At 48.6% G+C, this 19,627-nt stretch overlaps 1 protein-coding gene across 4 annotated transcripts in view; it reads right to left on the bottom strand.

Annotated features, from left to right (window-relative positions):
- tanc2b (tetratricopeptide repeat, ankyrin repeat and coiled-coil containing 2b) overlaps window positions 1–19,627 on the bottom strand; it is a 108,658-nt gene that overhangs the window by 20,668 nt on the left and 68,363 nt on the right. For 2 of the 4 annotated variants that reach the window (XM_076151821.1, XM_076151822.1), the window contains exons 6-10: window positions 17,388–17,504; window positions 12,086–12,234; window positions 8,231–8,414; window positions 7,007–7,255; window positions 2,063–2,194 (exon numbers count right to left, since the gene is read on the bottom strand). In XM_076151821.1, the coding sequence (XP_076007936.1) occupies window positions 2,063–2,194; window positions 7,007–7,255; window positions 8,231–8,414; window positions 12,086–12,234; window positions 17,388–17,504 (831 nt within the window). Of the gene's footprint in view, window positions 1–2,062; window positions 2,195–7,006; window positions 7,256–8,230; window positions 8,415–12,085; window positions 12,235–12,532; window positions 13,001–17,387; window positions 17,505–19,627 lie in introns of those variants that run through there. The other 2 variants (XM_076151823.1, XM_076151824.1) reach the window with 2 other exon arrangements.

Below are 19,627 nucleotides of genomic sequence, written 5' to 3'. Positions count from 1 at the left end.
TGTTAACATTAAGGGGCGGAATCATAGCCGGGAGGATACGCAGTCAATTGAAGCGTTATTCCGAACGTCGCAGTCGTTCCAGACTGTTATCTAACTGAGTGAACTACGACAGGGAGAGGGGTTTGTCTTTGCTTTACTGAGCATTAGTCACTCTAATTCATGCAGACCTGTGGTTGTTATTCTCCGCAGATGCCAAACGTAAAATGTCTAATCAATTACAGACCACACCTGAAATTGTAGGATCCATTATTTAGGCTGCACCCTCCCTCCCTCTCTCCCACCCCTCCTCCCTCCCCCTGTCAGGCTGTTTGATTGGGGGAGTAATAAAACCCGCCTGGATTTCGCAATAAATTTATCAGGCAAGAAAGCGAAAGCCGCATCCATCACCAGAACGTCTGAATTTGCGTGTGAGGGAGAAAGACAAGTGGGGAGGGAACGAACGAGGAGAGGGCATTGTACACTCAGTCTGAGTGCGTGTGTGTGTGTGTGTGCGAGTGAGCGAGCGAGCGAGTTCGCAGGGAACAGAGAAGGTGGGTGGCTGAATCTTTTGCAGGCAGGAGCACAAGAAGGTCCATTACCGTCTGACTCACTCTCCTTAAAACGGCAGCAGCGCTCTGGCCCCTGATGGTCCAGGCAGCATCGAGAAGGAGCCTCGACTGTCAACATGTGCAGCAGCCGATGGCCTCCTCTTCCTCAGATACAGACTAATTGTCTACATCTAGCTAAAGTGACGAAGGCTTTTCTAGGTACAGATAATCAAATAAATGCACCGTTGTATTGTAGATGTCTCTCTCGCTCGGATTATCAGCAAGGTTCTTCATCTGAGAAGAGTACAGGAATGAAAACAGCTCATCCTCTGGGGAGCTTGAATACTAAGGCGGTACACTCACACAACTGATGAGTGTGATGTGATTGTGTACGCGTGGAAAATCAGATCTGGAAGGTCAGAAGGTGGAGGAGTTGTTAGAAAACATCCTCTGGGGACAACGGACATCCAAACTGACTTTCCTTATCGATCTGGATGAGTACGTCTGGAGTTGTTGAGACGTCTTAATCTGGACCAAAGTGTTGGACAGACAGACAGAAAGTAGGTCAAAGACCGATTAACCCCACACATCCGAGTTTTCCCTCCGTATGACGCAAGAGCTGTATTCCAAATTGCCTCTGTCTTGGTCGTCTGTCTCTCCCGGTGAAACCACAAGGTGCCAGGCACTCGGGTCGGTCTTGATGCTGATCCCCGGAGGCAGGGAGCATGCTGGGATGCGGTGGGGTCGCCGTGTAAACACACTCGGCCGCCCTCAGAGGGTGGAAGGTTGAAAGAAGCGACTCTGACAGCAACAGCAAGAAACGTGAGCGCTACCACATCCCCGTCTGTCTCCACGTCTATCCGCTCCCCCCCCCCCCCCAGTCTTCCCTCGGGCGGAGGAATCGCATCGCGGTTCAGAGGCGCACACTGGCATCTAAGTGGGGTCTTAACAGGTGTGTGAAATGCTCAGGGACGCATATTTGTGCTCGCTTGGATGGCAAAGGGCCGCAATTATGGCACTCATTACCGGCTAAGTGACGGACGAAGACGAACGATGGAGACGCGTAATATTTCGACATGAGGCCCGTTTGACCTGGTAAAGAGGAACACCCGCATGTGTGTGTGTGTGTGTGTGTGTGTGTGTGTGTGTGTGTGTGTGTGTCTGTGTGTGTACCTGACTTGAACAGAGTGCAGTGAAGCGCAACGTGACCGCGAAATGTCGAGCGCCGAGACAAATCTTACCTCGGCGGTGATGCAACCTGACAAATGGGCGCTCTGGTCGCCTCCCGGTGTCTGTCTCAACACAGCAGACGCGGGGGACGTTGACCCCCGGTGTCCCCCGGCTGTGGCACATCTGTGATGAATGAGCGTCATGGATGTGCTGAAGCTGCAATGTCGCACTGCCCGCTCATGCATCACTGTTTGCTAGACACTGCGCTTGGATTTATTGGATTGGAGCAGGGATTTTGTCGGGTGTGTGTGTGTGTTTGTGTGTGTGTGCTTGCGTGTGTGTGTGTGTGTGTGTTTGCTGCTCACCTCTCAGGTCCTGCCCGGAGCGACCCGGCCCGCAGGTGGTGCTCTGTCTGGGCATGCGCAGCGAGGTGCGTAATGGTGTGTGTCTCTGCTCATCGAGGTATGCCAGGTCCTCCAGGTGGGCCGAACTTGTAGCTGCAAAATGTGTGTGTGAGAGAGAGAGAGAGGGAGAGAGAGAAAAACAGGGGGAGAACTTTCACTTTGGCGTACATTTAACTTTTAATACTTAATTTGGAATGCAGGACCTTTGGCTATAATGCAGCACTTAAACAACTACAGCAAGAAGTATCTCCAGCATTTCTTGGGGCATCGTACACACACACACACACCAACAATCCACACACACACACTGAAGCAGCGCTGGCTCACACAGGCATCCTGAGGCTGTTGTCAGGCTCCGACTCTCTCGCTCGCTCGCTAACTCCTGTAAGCAGAGAGCGAGCGCGCCAGCCCCACATGCTCCTGTCCTAAAACTCCCTCCTCTCAGTGTCTGTCACACGGCGAGGAGACAGACGCCATCCGGCCCCTCTCAGGATTAATTAGCTCAGCCGACAAATGTCTTATTCATGGAGCGAGCGGCGGTCTGACGCATGGCTGTCGATTGTTCACGCTGCGCTGTGGCCCGAGGACCGGCGGCGGACTCGGTACTCCTTGGCGTCTGAGCCCCTTAAAGCTGAGGTCGACGGAAGTGAAAAGGAAGAAACTTTGAACTGAGACAATAAAATCCGAGGAGGGATTAAAGGATTTAGCCATCCAAAGGTCTGCTGGGTCTCTGATGGGCGAGGGCAGGAGCGCTCCGACTCTCCAGAGGCCGCGTTGAGAGGGAGAAACCCACAGAGGCAGAAACCAAGACGTTTAAGCTGTTGTGAAAAAAATTAAGTGTTGTGAGGGAAATATGCAGCGGAGGATAAACTAAAACCACAAATAGGGAAATTCAGGGGACGGCGTTGGAGGACCGGATCTCGCAGTGAGAACATTGAGGCCTGGAACACTCTACCTGTGTGAAGTCCAGCGTAAGAAAAACACACATCAGGGAGTTTGGAAAGTGTGTGTACCTGGCACTGCATGCTTCATATCCTCTCACTCTAGAGACATTCCAAGAACTATAGCGGAGTAATCCCAGCCAGTGATCCCGCCAATCACAGCCTGGAAGCTTCTGCGGTACCTCAAGAGCGTTCCTGCTGTTCTCCTCCGCTTAGGTCTAAAAGAGTGGTTTCCTTTGCCTGTGCAATCAACGATCTTGCCCTGTAAGTGTGTGTACGGCTCTGTGTATGCGTGTCTGTGTGTGTTGCCTTCAGACTGAGTCAACACCCCGCAAGCCATTAAAACTATCAATGAACCACATGGGTTTCCCAAAATGGAGGAAAGTGGCAGCTGGGAATGCCGGAGGCTGGGCCCTGATAGGGAACGGGGGTTTGCCGGACGCCCCGGCTGGGCTAAAAGCAGAGACGGTGGAGGCATCAATCTGACGCTACGCCGAGGAGGCATGACTCAGGGGTTACGGAGCAGGAGAGCCTCTACTTCCCATTTTTCCACTGTGTTTTGAGTGTGAGGAGTCAAATCTGTGTGCTCATCATCTCTATCTGCAATGCAGCAGGCTGGTAAGGGATCACATTCACTGCTCCTGTGCCAGTGCGCTAGGAATGCAATGCATGGTGGAAAGAAGGAGTTGAGGAAGAATGTAAGAGAGATGGAGAGAGAGAGAGAGAGAGAGGGTGACAGAGAGAGAGAGAAGGAGAGAGAGAGAGAGGGAGAGAGAGAGAGAGAGAGAGAGACATAGCGAAAGAGAGAGAGAGAGCGAGAGAGAGTTGTGAAATGAAGCCCAGATCAGCAGCAGTGGGCAATGACAGCTACATCAGACACTTCCTGTTTTAAGGTGTGAGTGATAACGCGAACACACACACACACACACACACACACACACACACACACACCAGCTGGGCTCCTATCCAGAGTCACATTATCAGCCAGCGAGCCCACTAGTCATCTTAAATGTGAGGTGGCTGCTGGAGCTCTGAACACATGACCACTCTCCTCTCCATCTCCTCTTCCTCTGTGTGTAGAGGTAAGACCGGGGGGCCGCAAAGGAAATCAATGAGACCTGCCCGCCCCTTTAAAAACCTCCTTTTCAGGTGGAATTGTCATCTTAATAAATTTCCTCTGAGAGGATGCAGAGTGTGATCGGTGGTGGCGCCGGTGGTTTGTGCTTGTCTTCTTTCCTCTTCATCTAGCGCTGCGATTCCACAATCCATAGGCCACGTTACATAAGCCGGTGCATAAAAAATCCTCCTACACTACATGGCGATGACTTAACAGTTTATTAGCTTAAAGGGACGAGATGTGACTGAATGTTCCCGGCAGCAGACTCTATCTTTATGACACCGTGACATCTCGTCCTCGGCTCCCTCTGTTAGCTGATGGCAAAGTGCTTGAAGGGAAACTAAAGCTTAATGAGTGAGCGTCTGGTCTTGGGCCACTTTGTGGATAAAGAACATGTAACTCCTGATGGCCAATAAAGACTCGTATTTAAATAACATTCCACTCTGCTCCTCTCCAGTGAGCAGCATTACTACCAGGAAGGGAGAGAGAGAAAAGGAAAACTGTCTTAGATGGTTATTCCTCCCTCTGTATCCATCTTTAGCTCTACCAACCCACTGCCTTCATTAGGTAACAGAGTAGCCCCCTCCCTCACTACTCCTTTCCTTCCCCAGTAGACTCTCTCTCTCTCTCTCTCTCTCTCTCTCTCTCTCTCTCTCTCTCTCTCTCTCTCTCTCTCTCTCTCTCTCTCTCTCTCTCTCTCTCTCTCTCTCTCTCTCTCTCTCTCTCTCTCTCTCTCTCTCTCTCTCTCTCTCTCTCTCTCTCTCTCTCTCTCTCTCTCTCTCTCTCTCTCTCTCTCTCTCTCTCTCTCTCTCTCCCCACATCAAAGCCAATCTCTCTTTCACTCTGGGGGATTGAAACAGTTAATGCTTGGGGCTTTGATGTTCCACTGCTGTGTGAGCCCAGCCAATCCTCAGCCTGTGCTCCCATCCCTACATCATCTAATAAGTGTGTGTGTGTGCGTGTGAGAAAGAGAGAGAGAGAGAGAGAGAGAGAGACAGAGGAGAGGAGGGAGAGAGGGAGCGATTATGAAACTCACTCACTCACTCTTCCCTGTGAATCCGTCTCCCTCTCCTCCCGCTGGAGTTCCTGTTCCTCACTTTCACTGACAAATGTAAACATGTTCATAAAAATCATTATAAAAAAATCTTCTTTTCACTGCCAACCTCACTTGCTCTCTCAAGTTTTTTGCCTCATCTGCGGCTTATGGCATTTCCTTTAAAGCTGGCTGGGGCTCTTTCAGTCTCCTTTTGAAATTCTGGTTATTGAGGGGAGGAGAGAAGATCAAGGCTGAATCTCTAAAGCCAGAGAGTGGCTGTGCTGCCAGACAGCAGTGTCAAACAGCAGAACATGACCAGCATGAAGAGAAGGTCGCAGCTGCAGTCACCAGCTATCTCTGACATATTACTATGTTTAGTGACATATATATATATATATATATATATATATATATATATATATATATATATATATATATATAAAATAAAATATAAAATATATGTGTGCTTATATATTCTGTATCCTCCATATGTGGGTCTCCATACATATACACACATATATCCACACACTTTCCAGTGGGAGTGTTAGACCCACATAATAGAGCTCATCTTTTATAACAGCTCCTCTGATGATGAGAACAATAACACAATCAGGTCCATTAGGACTGTCACAATGTTATGAAACTGGCATTTTCTGAAATATTTACCATTACAATTATAAACACACATGAATCAGAGCTCTTTTCAGCAACAGAAATGGCAGTGTGCCAACGTGAGACGCTTTGAGCTGGCTGTTCTTCTGCAGCAGAAATTTCCCAGAAGGCATCACTCCGCTCCGTGGTTTGAATCTATACCAAAGAGCTGCCAGAGATTAACACCACGACGCCGTGGATCTGCAGCTACTCCAAAGTCTCAAAACGACGAGATGGAATTTGGAACGCGAAAGACAGAGATGTCTCTTCATGCATACCTCCGCCGAGACCAAACAAGCATAGATAAACTTTGTACTGTTGTAAAAATGGTCTGTTTGAGTATTTACCCCTTTTTTTAAATTACATGTACTAATTATTACAAACCAGGGGGGGCTTGGCTTGATTTATGTTTTCCACCTCTCAGCAATCAGGCAGATTACTGCTCTGGGCCTTGTTTGGCACAGATTAACTGGCAATATGACAACACTGCAGATTAAATCTTCATTCTCCTGCACTGTTGACAGACATCCTGATAACAACAAACGGGTAAAACTCTGGACCGTTACATTGTGTGCTGAGCAGACTGATAATAGCCAAAATAGAAGCTACCAGGGGGGAAGGGAAGATTTAAAATGGCACCTTTGAAAAGTAATAAACTGGTGTGTGTGTGTGTGTGGAGTCTTTTGACAGATGTGAAAGAGGAATCGACATTCTTTGATGAGACTTTTTCCCTTGAAACTGATTGAACGCCATAGTTTGCTGTTGCCTGCTGATAAGTCTCCCCTGTGTTGTGTTCCAAGATGGAATTATGTGACGGAATAAATGTTGCAATGCGTCTTTTAGAGGAGTCGCACAAATGGCAGCCAGAGGGAAGCGGAGTCCGAAGGAGGAGAGAATAAAAGGTCACAAAGGACGACGTCAAGAAAGGAGAGAAAGCTTGAAAAAAGGCAAGAGGGAGTAAGAGGCACTAAAGGAGTCAGAAATAAGGTGTAGAATGACTGGAGTTCAATCTGATTTTGCCACGGGAAGCATTCTACCCGCCGCAGAAATCCTATTTGCCCATGCAGCTTTTAATAAATTTGTTTTCCGGCCTCCTTAGAGAAATTCTTGCCTATATTTTCATGCTTTCGCGAGGAGAGACAGAGGGGCGAGGGACTCACCAGCCACAGAGTTTGGGCGGGGCATGAGGTACAGAGGGATGGAGTGGGCGGAGTGGGAGGACATGCTCTCCAGGTTGCGCTCAGGGATCTTGTTGAGGCTGTAGGTGGACGCCGTCATGTTCTCGTCCACCCTGTACAGGAAGGAGTCCATGCCTGTTTTCTGCGACTGCCACAGCTTCAGGTTCCCCCGGGAGCCCTCGCCGTATTTGCCGCCGCGCTCCATGTTCTCGGAGTAGCTGGTCAGGGTGGCTGCAACGGCAAAGAGAACAACATCCTTCATGTTATCGTAACGGAATTAAGAGAGTACTTCTGAGTCTCATACACTAATCAACCACTAGAGCCATAATCACTGTCATTTAAAGCCCAAAATTAAACTTGAACTGACACGGATCCAAGACTTAAGCAACCTGGCTGAGCAGTTAATACGTCTGCGCCATTTTTCAAAAGAAATCACACATAAATCTCACTATTAGAGCGGCTTGTTAGAGTAGTTTATGTACCATTGGAAATCAACCTTTATCGATTCAGATTAACTTTCCATCGCCTCGTTACAAGGCATGCGCGCACGTGGGGGGGAGGAAGTCAGTCAATCGCTTCTTCGCTCGGTTCAAACCACTTTGGCTCGCTGGGTTGGAAAGGCGGCGCGCGGCCCCTGGGGTCCACTTCCGCGCTGGTGTGTTAGGACGTGCATCATTTGTCACCCATAGCACAAATAAGAAGTGCCGCCGCACATCAACAGCCCTGCACATCACATTAAGCGTATAATATATAGCGTATAAAGTGATTCTGGAGTGCTGCCCTGGATTCCTCGAGTCTTCCTTGTGCCATTTCATCCCTCACATAATACGCCGGCGGTCCCGCTCGCTTCCCTGCATTTAAAGATCTCGGGGATTCTCCTACCTCGGCGATAAAGTTACTTCTCCATTCCTGACATTTGGGTTTACACAGAACAAAATATAGGCATCCTTTTCAACTTAACATGTTACAAACTACACAGCTAACAACCGCACTATAATTAAAACCATTACAGAGTGCAGCTGAGCCAGACAATTATCAAGTTATTCAGGTCTGCGCCCACACCTGCAGGATTCTGGGCTCCACCCACTCCTGCCTGCAGGCTATTGGTGCCAAACTCACCCTCCATCCCTGAACCTGTATTCTGCTAAACGCCACTGTGTCACACTCACAATACCATCCTAGTGTTTTGCTGGCGCAGGTACTGACCGATAATCCCGCTGTCCCGGCTCTCCAGGGTGGAGGTGGGACTGGTGACGGAGCCGTAGGCGCAGTCCTTGTTGCCAGCTTGGCCGGGCATGATGGGGGGCAAGGTGGAGCAGGGGCTGCCTGCAGGGGGGGAGGCAGTGCTGCTGGTCAGGGTGGAGCAGGGGCTGATCCTCTGGTTCTGACCCTGGGATAGAAGGACACACACAAAACAAGGCTTTGTTTGCCAAGTACGAGGCTTGATCTTTTACTATCTGAGGCTTTCACAGGGGAGAAATGTCACTTCAATATTGTCGTTTGTAAAACCTTGACCCCCTGCTGCCGTCTCCACACGCCTTCAATATTCCCCAGTATTGTCTCCTTGGCATGCATATAAACATTTAACTGTAATACCAACTCATTTACAGGCTTCCTTTAAAAACATAGAGATAGGACAAACAGATATAGAGTATATCTATGTACACAAACACACTCAGTAAATACTACTGAGGAACTCGATACGATTGTTTGAAATCCCAGACTAGCACCAGATTTGCAAACTTGGGTAACAACCAGACAGTATCAGGGATGTGATCAAGAACATGAAAACGCAGGAAAACAGTTATTTCCGTTTGAAAACAAAAGGGGTGTGGCTCCGACGACTTCAGATTGCGTACAGTCCCCTGGTGCGTTTGTGTTTGGACACACAAACAACTAACAGCGCGTACACAGACACACACACACACATACATAGACACACACAGACACAGACACAGAGACACACACAGACACACACACACACTGTCTCACCCTCGCCTACATTGTTAGATTTGCCACTTGATGTAATTCACACGTATCCCTTTGCTTTCTTTCTCTACCCCTGCATTGTTTAGCACCCTGCAGTGACCCTCTTCTGTGTCGCCCCAGGCTGGGAGACGAGAGACCACGGGGGACAAACACACTCAAGCGCGTCTCATCTGCTGCTGTGAACACTGAGACATACATGAACGCTCCGCTGTCTTGGTCCTTGATGTTTCGGCGTTTGAGTGGTGAACATGGTATGAGGCGGCATTGAGAACAGTGAAAGGCAAAGTCACAGCTCTTGACTAGTTTGTTTAATCTGCAGTAGGAGACACACCTTGCTTAAACCCCCCCACACACACACACACATTCTGTATACTCAGTAGCATTCAATTGTTGATTTAAACATTTGCATTTCACTGCAAAAACGCTCCGGCGGCTCCAAAAGTCTTCGCCGGGCTTGAATGTAGGTTTCAGTTGGTGAGATGTGAACAATGTGATTTAACCAGTAACACCAGATCGACAGCAGTTAACTGAAGCGTGTGTGTATATTTACACAGACGTAGATTGTCCTCCAGCTTTATAGTATTGCAGTGTTGTCAATTTGATCACAAACGCCGCCCAGAACATCTCGTTTCCACACACACATCACGAACACACGTTAAGTTTTGCAGTGTATACAGTATGTGGTACAGTAATGGTGTAAACATTCAGGCTTATTGGCTTTGTGACTGCTTTGAATTACAGATTAGGCGAGTTGGGAGCCTCACAAATAGAAGAGAATCAATATTTTATATCAATAGTGGCTCATCCACTGATATACATACTGGTACCAGCACACATGCAGCACATACGCAATAAGAAACTGCTGCCCCGGCTGCATTTAAAAAGATATTTCACTTTTCTACAGTTTTATGCATTTTATACTGATTTTATTATCTACTGTTGTGTTATTTGTGATTATTTAAGATACAGTGAAGTTTACTGCTGTGTTACGTTGGAGTTTATTGTTTAGCGGTGGAATAATGGTCCTGTCTCTATATCTTAATAACTAAACCTTATCCAAAATGTTTGCATATCGGACCGTGACAGGAAGTTGTTCCCAGATGTCTTTAAATGTCACGCTTTAACATAATTATCTGCTTCAAAAACACAGCCAGGCACTAGAAGAAACACACAGAGCACTTTGATACATCGCCTTTGCCCTCTCTCTCTCTCTCCCCCTCCATGCATGTACGTGTGTCTGTGTGTGTAGGGAAGAGAGAGAAAGCAAGATTGAGCGAGCGAGTGATGGAGAAACAATCTTTTGGCAGGCACTTTCCCACTGCTGTCCCGCATTCTTCTCTGTTTGACGGAGCAAATAAATTGTCGTATTCACAAAAGGGGAGGAGGCTCGACCCCCAAAACACAAACACACACACACACACACAGATATAAACCCACAAAACCTCAGAGTCACTGCGGCTCTATCTGCGGGGCTAATGAACACCGCCTTGTGTTGGTCTGACCTTAAACACCGCACTGGGATTGGACTGAACTTGAAGCTTTGCTTCTATTCAGGGAGTATGAAAGGCAATTAACTGCACTCTTCCGAGAGTTAAGGTCACCTTGTTCCGTCGGCAGAGGAGGTTTTTGCAGCAGAGACAACGGCAAACGCAGAAAATCAAACGGAAAGCGCTGGGACGTGTTTTAACGGATAAGGAATTCGGCGACTTGGGTGCATCTATTATTCCATTATTATCATATCTACTGCTGGCCTTTTAGCGTGAACACATCCTGTATGTATTAGTAAAATGACAACAAAAGCCCACTCTGTTTTATCTTAATAGATGGTGTCTTCAGGCGTTCCGTCTCGTTTTTTTTCCCGTGCGGCTTAATGAGTCAAACGACGCGTGAGCAGTATTTTGGGGCAGATATCTGAAATAATAACTTTGTACAGTGGGAGCACAATGCAGCGGGGTGCTGGCGTGAGTCATATCTCTAAAACGAGCCGCTTGAATAAACCTCTCTCTCGCTTTATACACCCCCACTGCTACAGCAGCGCTCACATCAAGTATAGCCGCAGCCGGTCCGTCAGTCTAATCGCTTATCCACGCCGATTCAGTGAACACAACAACCCAAAACCTGCTCCAACCTTCAGCTACAGGTTCGCCCCTTCCTCTACCTCCGCTCCTGCGTCTCTCCGCCGCCTAGGTTTCCTCTCAAGGTGAACTCGCGCCTGTCAAATTTGGTTTTACGTACGGAGATCAGCTGCCAAGGTCGGAGCGTGAACGTTGTGCCAAGCTAAACACGCAAATAGAAAGAAAAGGGGGGCAGGAAAGCGCTCTGGATAATCTGCTGCAGAACGAGTCAAGAAAGCTGCGGGCAACAAGAGACGTTTAAGGTATTTAAGGGAATACACAATTAAGGACAAATATTCTTTAAAAACTCTAATTAGATATTTGATGTTGGATGAACAGAGCAGTAGATTCACTCTGAATCTGAAACACTTTGGTGTCTGGGTGATTTGCTCACAAGCCGTTTGATCTGGCTATGCTGACTTCCAAGCATCTGTCTAAACAGAATGTAAACAAGAGCATCATGAGGATAAATGTCAAAACAGATCGATCCGGGCGCTGGTTTACTCGAGTTCAAAGCGCGGTTGCCCCCAAACAAAAAAGAAATAAGGCAAAAATCACATGCGATAACATAATCGTTGCTACTAAAGCGGCGGCGGCGGTGAAGACGAATGAAACGAAAGCAAACGGTTCTGGCGTTCAGTCCTCCATCTGAATTCATGCAGAAGCCCATAAAAGGCTCCCCTGCAAAACTGTGAGCGGACTGAATGTGTGCTGATGCCATGAGAACTGAATGCAAATGCGGAGCTGCCAAAGCAACACAAGTGCACCGACAGGAGAGAAAGACAGTTCTCATTCTCGTCATGCAGTTTGTGGGTTGTTGTCTGGAACCTTAAAAAGCTGTTTCGCAAAGAAAAGACGGACAATAACGGTTAAGGGGAAAGGAAAAGTGTTTCAGATCCAGATTCGCTCACGCCCTCGCTCCCCGGAGGAAACGTTTAGGGTTTGAGACCATCGTTACCTGTCTCGCCTCGGGTTCCTCCATGCTGTACTGGGTGCCGGCTGGCCCCTCGCTCACTTTGTCTCCCAGAAGGAAGCCCAAGCGCGTCATCAATGTGTTGGCTGCCTCATCCACCGACGGAGGGGGGCCCAGCTCCCGGTTTGACTCCCCTGAAGAGACGGAAGGAATGACGTGCAGGAGGGGTAGGTAGAGAGGGGGGGGAGAGAATGAATGACAGAGACGTGGAGAGAGAGAGAAAAGACAAGAGAAGTGTGTTTGTCAGTGGTGGGCAGGAACGCGACAGCAGCTTGTTCTTGCCGAGTTCACAAACACAGACATTCGGCTCAAAAAGGAGATGTAATGCCTTCAATCCCTCCCTGCTTCTACCCAACACCTGTGAATACTGAACACACACAAACACAGCTCATTTTGCTCTCCAAAAACACAAAACCAGAAGTGTGATCGCACCGAAAGCGTTACCTGCGGGCCCACGGAGCTCTGAGGTGTGCATTAGAGACGCATTCCACAACGACTCCTACATCCAAAAACAGAATTCCCCCTTTTCCACGCTCACAACAAAAGCCTTCCACGCCGACTGCTCAAAGATCCTTCCGCAACCACACACACACACCCAGCGCTGAGCTCATGTGACCTGGGGAGATACACCCTTCACCTGTGTGTGTGTGCGTGTGTGAGTGAGTGAGTGAGCGAGTGAGTGAGAGAGAGAGAGAAAGAGAGAGTGTGTGACTATGCAACAGACAGAGTGGGTGTGTTTCCAGCTCTCTATCCTGTTTACAGACACTCCTCGCTCAGACAAAAAAAAAAGGGAGTGAGATTAACTCAAATGTGGAAAGGCTGTGAGATAATCATCAAACACACACACACACATACACACACAGGCACACACACGCAAGCACCTGGGGGTCTGAAAATGCCTAATCCTGCACCAGGTCCCAAAACCAAAAAAAAACGGTGACCTCATCTTTTCACCAAGTTGCCCGGCTACACTCCACCCATAACAAACACTCAGTGGCGGTATCGTGTTCTCGTAGAACACCTGTTACCCTCTCGACAGGCACCGATCTCCAATTCTGTGTCCCTTTATTCGGTGAAGAGTCTCTCTCCTTCTGCTGGGGGCTTTCACTAATTGCTCACCTTGGTGGTTTGTCGAGCAACAACCGGCTCGATACAAACCGCACAACAACTGGACGTACAGGCCTCTGAATTGCTTTGATACCGAGGCTGAAAGAGAAGAGAATGAGATGGCAGGAGTTTAATTAAAACGCGGCGAGATAAAGAACATGAAAAAAAAAAAAACGGCTTTGCGGTAGGACCAGTTTTCTGTGTTGATCGCCTCCTCTCGTCTTCCCCGCGGGGCAGGTAGAACCGGACGGGCAGGTAGCTGCACTGAGTCCCGACTTGACGACCATTACCGGCGCTCCGTCCCTCTGATGACGTGACAGCTCTGTCTAAAAAGCCTGTGGCCTCCTCGTCTCCTCTGCTGGGAGATCCGAAAGACAGACGGGGGAGGAGGAGGGAGGGGGGGGGGGGGGCAATCTAAAAACCCAGGCTCCAGTCTAACTACTATCAGGATCCTCGTTAGATCGACTCGACGTCTGCAAGTGAGTGACTGCAGACAAAAAAAGAAGGAGGGTTTCTAGGGCATTGATAGAAAAACAGCAATCAAAACACGCATTAGGGCCAAAAGAGCTAATTACACGCACGAGTGTGGCTGAGAAGGATACAGCTGTTAAGTGATGTGGAACACACACACACACACACACACTGCTGGAATATGGAGCACAAATACACTTATAGAGGCCTCCAAGGTCGCCGGATCCCCGAGCATCCCTGGAGGAAGAGAGCTGAACGCGGTAATGGAGAAGATGTGGGGAGATGGAATTACGGTTCTAAACCCTTGTGAAGGATAGAAAGAGAATTGCCAGGAAAACAGAAGCGTCCACCGGGGGCAGAAGTGAGCAAAAGTACGGACGATAAAGAAGTATGCAAGGGTGAGAAGTAACAGAAGTAGCGTAGTGAGTATTGCTTTTGTACTTGCGTTTGTGTGTGTGTGTGTGTTTGTGTGTGTGTGTGTGTGTGTGTGTGTGTAAGTCTGCCCGAGCTGTCTGGACACGTTGGCGCTAATGGCTTCCCAGTTGACAGACTGGTAGTAGTAAGAAGTGAATACATTAGCACTGATTAGTCAACTGCTCCTGAGAGGTTAGTGGCCATGACTGACTGATCTCTCCCTCTCTCTCTCCCTCTCCCTCTGTGTGTGTGTGTGTTTCATCTACGTCCCTTCTCATTCTCGTCCTCTCTCTCGGTCTGTTTCTTCACACTGTCAGATTCTACCTCCGTATGTCTCAGTTCTCCTTCTGTCTGCCCGCGGCGTCTCCCTTCTCCCTTCTCCCTTCTCACTCACTATTCCGACAGCCGAGCGCAGGCGGTGAGCGGATTGTCAAATATAATCTGTAATCTGGATGCGGGAGCCCTCAATCACTCCCTCGGGCTAAATATAGGCGAGTTCTTTGTAATCCAACTGTCCATGAAGGCAACCAACAAGTCAAACATTGGACCCAGTTACTTGGACTCAAATATGGGGATGAAATAAATGAACACGCAGGATAATGTTTCACACTTCTACACTAAATGTTGATATAGAATTGATCATCCCACTTGAATTGCATCACAGCATCTCCCTCTGATAATAATGGGCACTAATGAGCAATTATCAAAGGGGACATATACAGTACAGCAGTGTGATATAGGGTGGCTCATAGTTTGTTTCTAATCATAGCTGTACTTTTTGTTCTTTCCGCAGAGATTATGACAACGACACACACTCTCAAACACACGCACACACACTCGCTCACATTGAAGCGTGTGAAGCAATCCATCTAGATAAACTTCAAAGCCAGACGACGGCGTCAAACGTGTGACACGCGCCCTAAATGGAGCTCCAGGCGTTTCTCATTACAGCCACATTAAATGCACAACGCCGTCTTTGTCGCTGGAATTTGAATATGAAATAAAGAAAACAGGAACAAAACACGTCTCTCATTCTTCTGAACACACACACACGCGCGTGTACTGGTCTCCATTGGATTCCTGAGCTGCGAAGGAGACAGATGGTTGCCATGGCAACTATCTTTGCGCGCGGCTAGGAATGTGTTTCTGTGCGAGCGCATCTGTTTCTCCCTGGCTGTCCACAGATCTGCCCTCACACACCGAGGCGGGGGGGGGAGAGACAGAGAGACAGGGAGACAGAGAGAGAGACAGAGAGACAGAGATGTGTGCTGCAGGCAGGGGACAGGACAGGAGATGTGGTATTAATAGATCAGGGATACAGGTAAGAGAATGAATACGCACGCACGCACGCGCACGCGCGCGCGCACGCACGCACACACGCACGCACGCACGCACGCACGCACGCACGCACGCACGCACACACACACACACACACACACACACACACACACACACACACACACACACACACACACACACACACACACACACACACACACACACACACACACACACACACACACACACACACACACACACACACACACACACACACACACACACACACACACACACACACACACACAAACACACACACACACTCTAGCAGCATGAGGCTGCTTTTATTTCACCTGCGCCATTCAGGTTAACTTTCATTGCAGCAAGAGGGGGGAATCCAGAGGGAACCAAAACTACATGGCGACCGAGGCTCACAAAAGTAATATCTCTGATTTTTAAGGCTCAAGAAATAAAGAACAGTCCTGTGAGAGTCGACTGAGAGCAGAACAGGAGAGAAGCTGAGAAGCAAACGTAGATTCACAAGCTATTTCTGCATCGAGTGACGTAAAATGGCAAAGAGAACCAAAAGCAGCGGCAGAGAGTCTCAGTGAGGACAATCAAAAGATCAGTTGGCCCTCTGAAGCAGGGACTTTTCACATTCCTGGTGTGCATGGTAGTGATGCTATCCGCGCACCAATACTTACTACTACAGGCTTTATACATGAAAGGCACAACGGGGCTCTGAAGGGAGGTCAGGGTAATTACGGAGGGTAGGTTGGGTTTTCACCGCCATTAAAGATCATTTTGTGCCATCATGTAAGCAGCGAGGCCAGCGGCAGTCTTCCCCTCGTATAATATACAGAACAAGGCACAAAAAACAAGAAAAACAAACAAAAAAAGAGCCGTGCGAGTGTGTGTGTGTCAGCGGCGCGGCGTGGGCTGGCATGAGATCAGATGTTTAAGCACTGAGAACACCCATCTGTCCACCTGTGAGTCGCAAACCTGAAAACTCATCTCATACCCCTTGGTGCCTCTCCAGCTGTATTCCACGGCCAACGCCTGCTTGTAATCAACTCTTCGCTCGCCTCGACGCCGGGGTGATTTCAAACCTCGAACTGTCACATCTGCGGCAGCGTTTACCAGCTCGTCTCCACTGATTATGATTATTCGGTGGTCTATTTCGTCCGCTCAATGCAAAGATGTAAAGACCGTTTCAGCCGTGAGATCCAGCGGCGCACGATATTTAGTTCATGCCAGTAAAGCAGGACTACACTCTAGTACATGTTTAGTGATACATTTGTCTTCTTGGACCCGAGCGGGAGAGCTTTTCCCTCACGTCTTCATCAGCATTGTCGTGCTTTGTCGAGAAGTCTACACAGCCCAGAAGACGCTGCAGGAGGCGAACACAACAGGAAAGAGGAGGGGAGATGCGAACGCAGATAGACGCCGAACCAAATCTGAGCCCGGTGTTATCCTTGAGAGACCCGTGCCTGCTGTAACTGAGCGGCGGGGGGGATGAGAGAGAGAGAGAGAGAGAGGGCAAGGGCAAGGAGGAGGAGGAGGAGATGGAAGGGTTGACAGGGATAGATGGGGAGGAAGGAAATCTGGACTCTCCCCTGGTTTACTGAAGACGCCGCCGACTGTGAAGGAAACAGAAAACAGCGGTGGCTCCCAAACAAGCTCTCTGTCCATGGAGCAGAGCAGCATGAGGAGGTAGCAAGGGAGGATAAAAGAGTGGGAGAGAGAGGGAGGGAGAGAGAGAGGTGGGGAGAGAGAGGGGGGCAATGAGGACAGACAGGCTGAGCATCTGCAAAAGCTATTTCGTTAATGACCTGAGCAATGTTTAGAGGCTTTAAAGGATGCTACAGTAGCCAACAGAACCACCAAATGTTCCCAGTGTCCTTCCCACACTCACACACATACCTATACACACACACACACACACAGAGAAATGAAACGTGCAAAAAGTAACAGGACAAAATGAGGGACGAGCTGGCCAAAAAAACAAAAAACTTACCCGGGCAGTATGTGTCCAGGTCTGGATTCTTGGCAGTGGTGGAGGTGTGTGTAGGGGAGCCAAGCTCTGATTGTGGAATGCGAGGGCTCTCCACAAACTTTGCTTTCCGCAGAGGGGCTGGGAGCAGAAAGCGTACACACACACACATACACATGTAGAGAAGGAGACAATATGGACACACACACACACGCATACAAAGACAGGGAGATGGAAGAAGACAAGACAGAGAGAGAGACAGAGACAGGACAGAAAGGGAGAGAGACAGAGAGCTTATGAATTTGAAGCAGCACATGTAAAGGCTTTATAGACATTGAGACACATACAGCAGGTGTAAACAAGCCACGGGGGTCATCATCAGGGTGTCTGGGCTACTGCGCTCACCGACCCTCAGTCCGCCACTGGACCTACACGTTACCTTGCTGGTCACACACACACCGACAAAACTGTTATAACTGAAACTGTTCTGGGTCCGTCCAGTGTCGAGAGAGAGAGAGAGAGAGAGAGAGAGAGAGAGAGAGAGAGAGAGAGAGAGAGAGAGAGAGAACGAGAGAGAACGAGAGAGAACGAGAGAGAACGAGAGAGAGAGAGAGAGAGAGAGAGAGACGAGGTTGGTGTGACACAATTCTCTGGGGCTCAGAGCGTCTCTCTCTCTCTCTCTCTATGTGTCACTTCTCCAGGTTGCTTTGAAGAATCACAAACGCATACGACCACGCACCACAGTTCTATGAAGGCTTTCTGTGGCGCCAGGTAATGTACACAGGACCACCTTCCATAATGCAGAGGAGCCAAACAGATGTTATGTAATGCCGCCCACGGGTAGAGACGGAGGAGAACACCTTCCAATACATCACATCCTGCATCGGTTCATGTCTTTGTAAGCAGACGGGAAATTGAAAACTAGTAAACAAGAAGCTGCGATGGCGACAGAAAGGCCAGGTCACAGGGGTTTTTGTTGTCACTGATCCCACGGGTCTGAAGTGTTTTCCTGGTGCTGTAGTGCCCTCGGTTGATTTAAAACTGGCCTTTTATTCCGCCAGCACGGTGGCCATTTTTTAGGAGGAGCAGCCGAGTGCCTGAAGTAGAAAAATGCTCATCAGTGAGGAGAGGAATAACCGGTCTGCAGAGGGAACCGTCTAGAATAATGTCCATGCTTTTGTCTGGTGAAGCTGTGATTGGATTGGATCTAACTCAGCTATTCTCCATTGAGCAGTCAAGTAAAAATAGGCAAAATAGGCGCCTGTTCTTCGTTTCGTACCTGCTCTCCATTCTACTTATGGCGGAGCACACACAAGGGCTGTGGAGCTACGGTTGGAACATCTGCGCAAGCATCAACGCTCAACAATGAAGAACACAGAGGGAGATACACACTCGACTCTGTTGTTTGGGATTCATGTTACAATTCAAGTACAACGTGTGTGTGTGTGTGTGTGTGTGTGTGGGTAATGTGTGTAATCGCGTGGTGGGCGGATGGTAGAGAACTCCAGCTGTGTGTTCATGTTGGAGTACACGTGAGGGTACAAACACAACAGGATTGATTGGATTATTACCAGGGTGGATTTTTGATCGATGCAAAGCACAAAAACGTACAATTAACTCTTTCAAAATAAAAAACCCCGATATTGTTTCTTTTTCACATCACACTCGGTTGTTGGAGAAGTCCCAGTGCACTGCTCGCTCCCTCACCGACCACCACAACATGAAAACACATCACACCAACGCGCCGTCTCTCACTCACGCCGTAGAAACTTGAGCTTGTTCTAAAAGAAAATAAGAAATAAACAAGAACTTTGGCTGAAACTGATGACAAGCACAAACCAATCTGGACTGAAGTCTGTGTTTGTTTTTGGTGTGGAGTCCTGACTTCATGAGTCAGCCATTAAACGGCCAGGTCACACACAGGAGGTAGCTCAAGAAACAAGGGAGCAACACTGCAGCTGCTCTGTCTGCCATCACAGCTCGACACCCATCGCACCAACAGAATTTCATTTCATTTCCTTTATTTTTCGTTAACTTTCGTTCCAAGCGTTTTGCAACTCTCACAAAGTTCAACAGACGCACAAGTCTTAAAAAAGACGAAGGGGACACAACAAACAAGATGGTGATCAGTGTGCAAGGTGCAAACACGCCTCCATTTCCCCCTCAGAGTGTGTGTTTGTGGATCCACTGTCAGGTAAATGAGAGATAACTGTTTATTCTGTTGTCGTCTCCCTGATCTCACCTCTAACCAACAGCACAAACAC

Source organism: Genypterus blacodes, unplaced genomic scaffold (assembly GCF_046128005.1).
Source record: "Genypterus blacodes isolate CSIRO-AG114 ecotype Tasmania unplaced genomic scaffold, CSIRO-AGI_Gbla_v1 ptg000055l_1, whole genome shotgun sequence".
NCBI classification, from domain to species: domain Eukaryota; kingdom Metazoa; phylum Chordata; class Actinopteri; order Ophidiiformes; family Ophidiidae; genus Genypterus; species Genypterus blacodes.
Note: the sequence above shows the minus strand (reverse complement) of the source record. Positions and strands in the feature narration are given on the sequence as shown.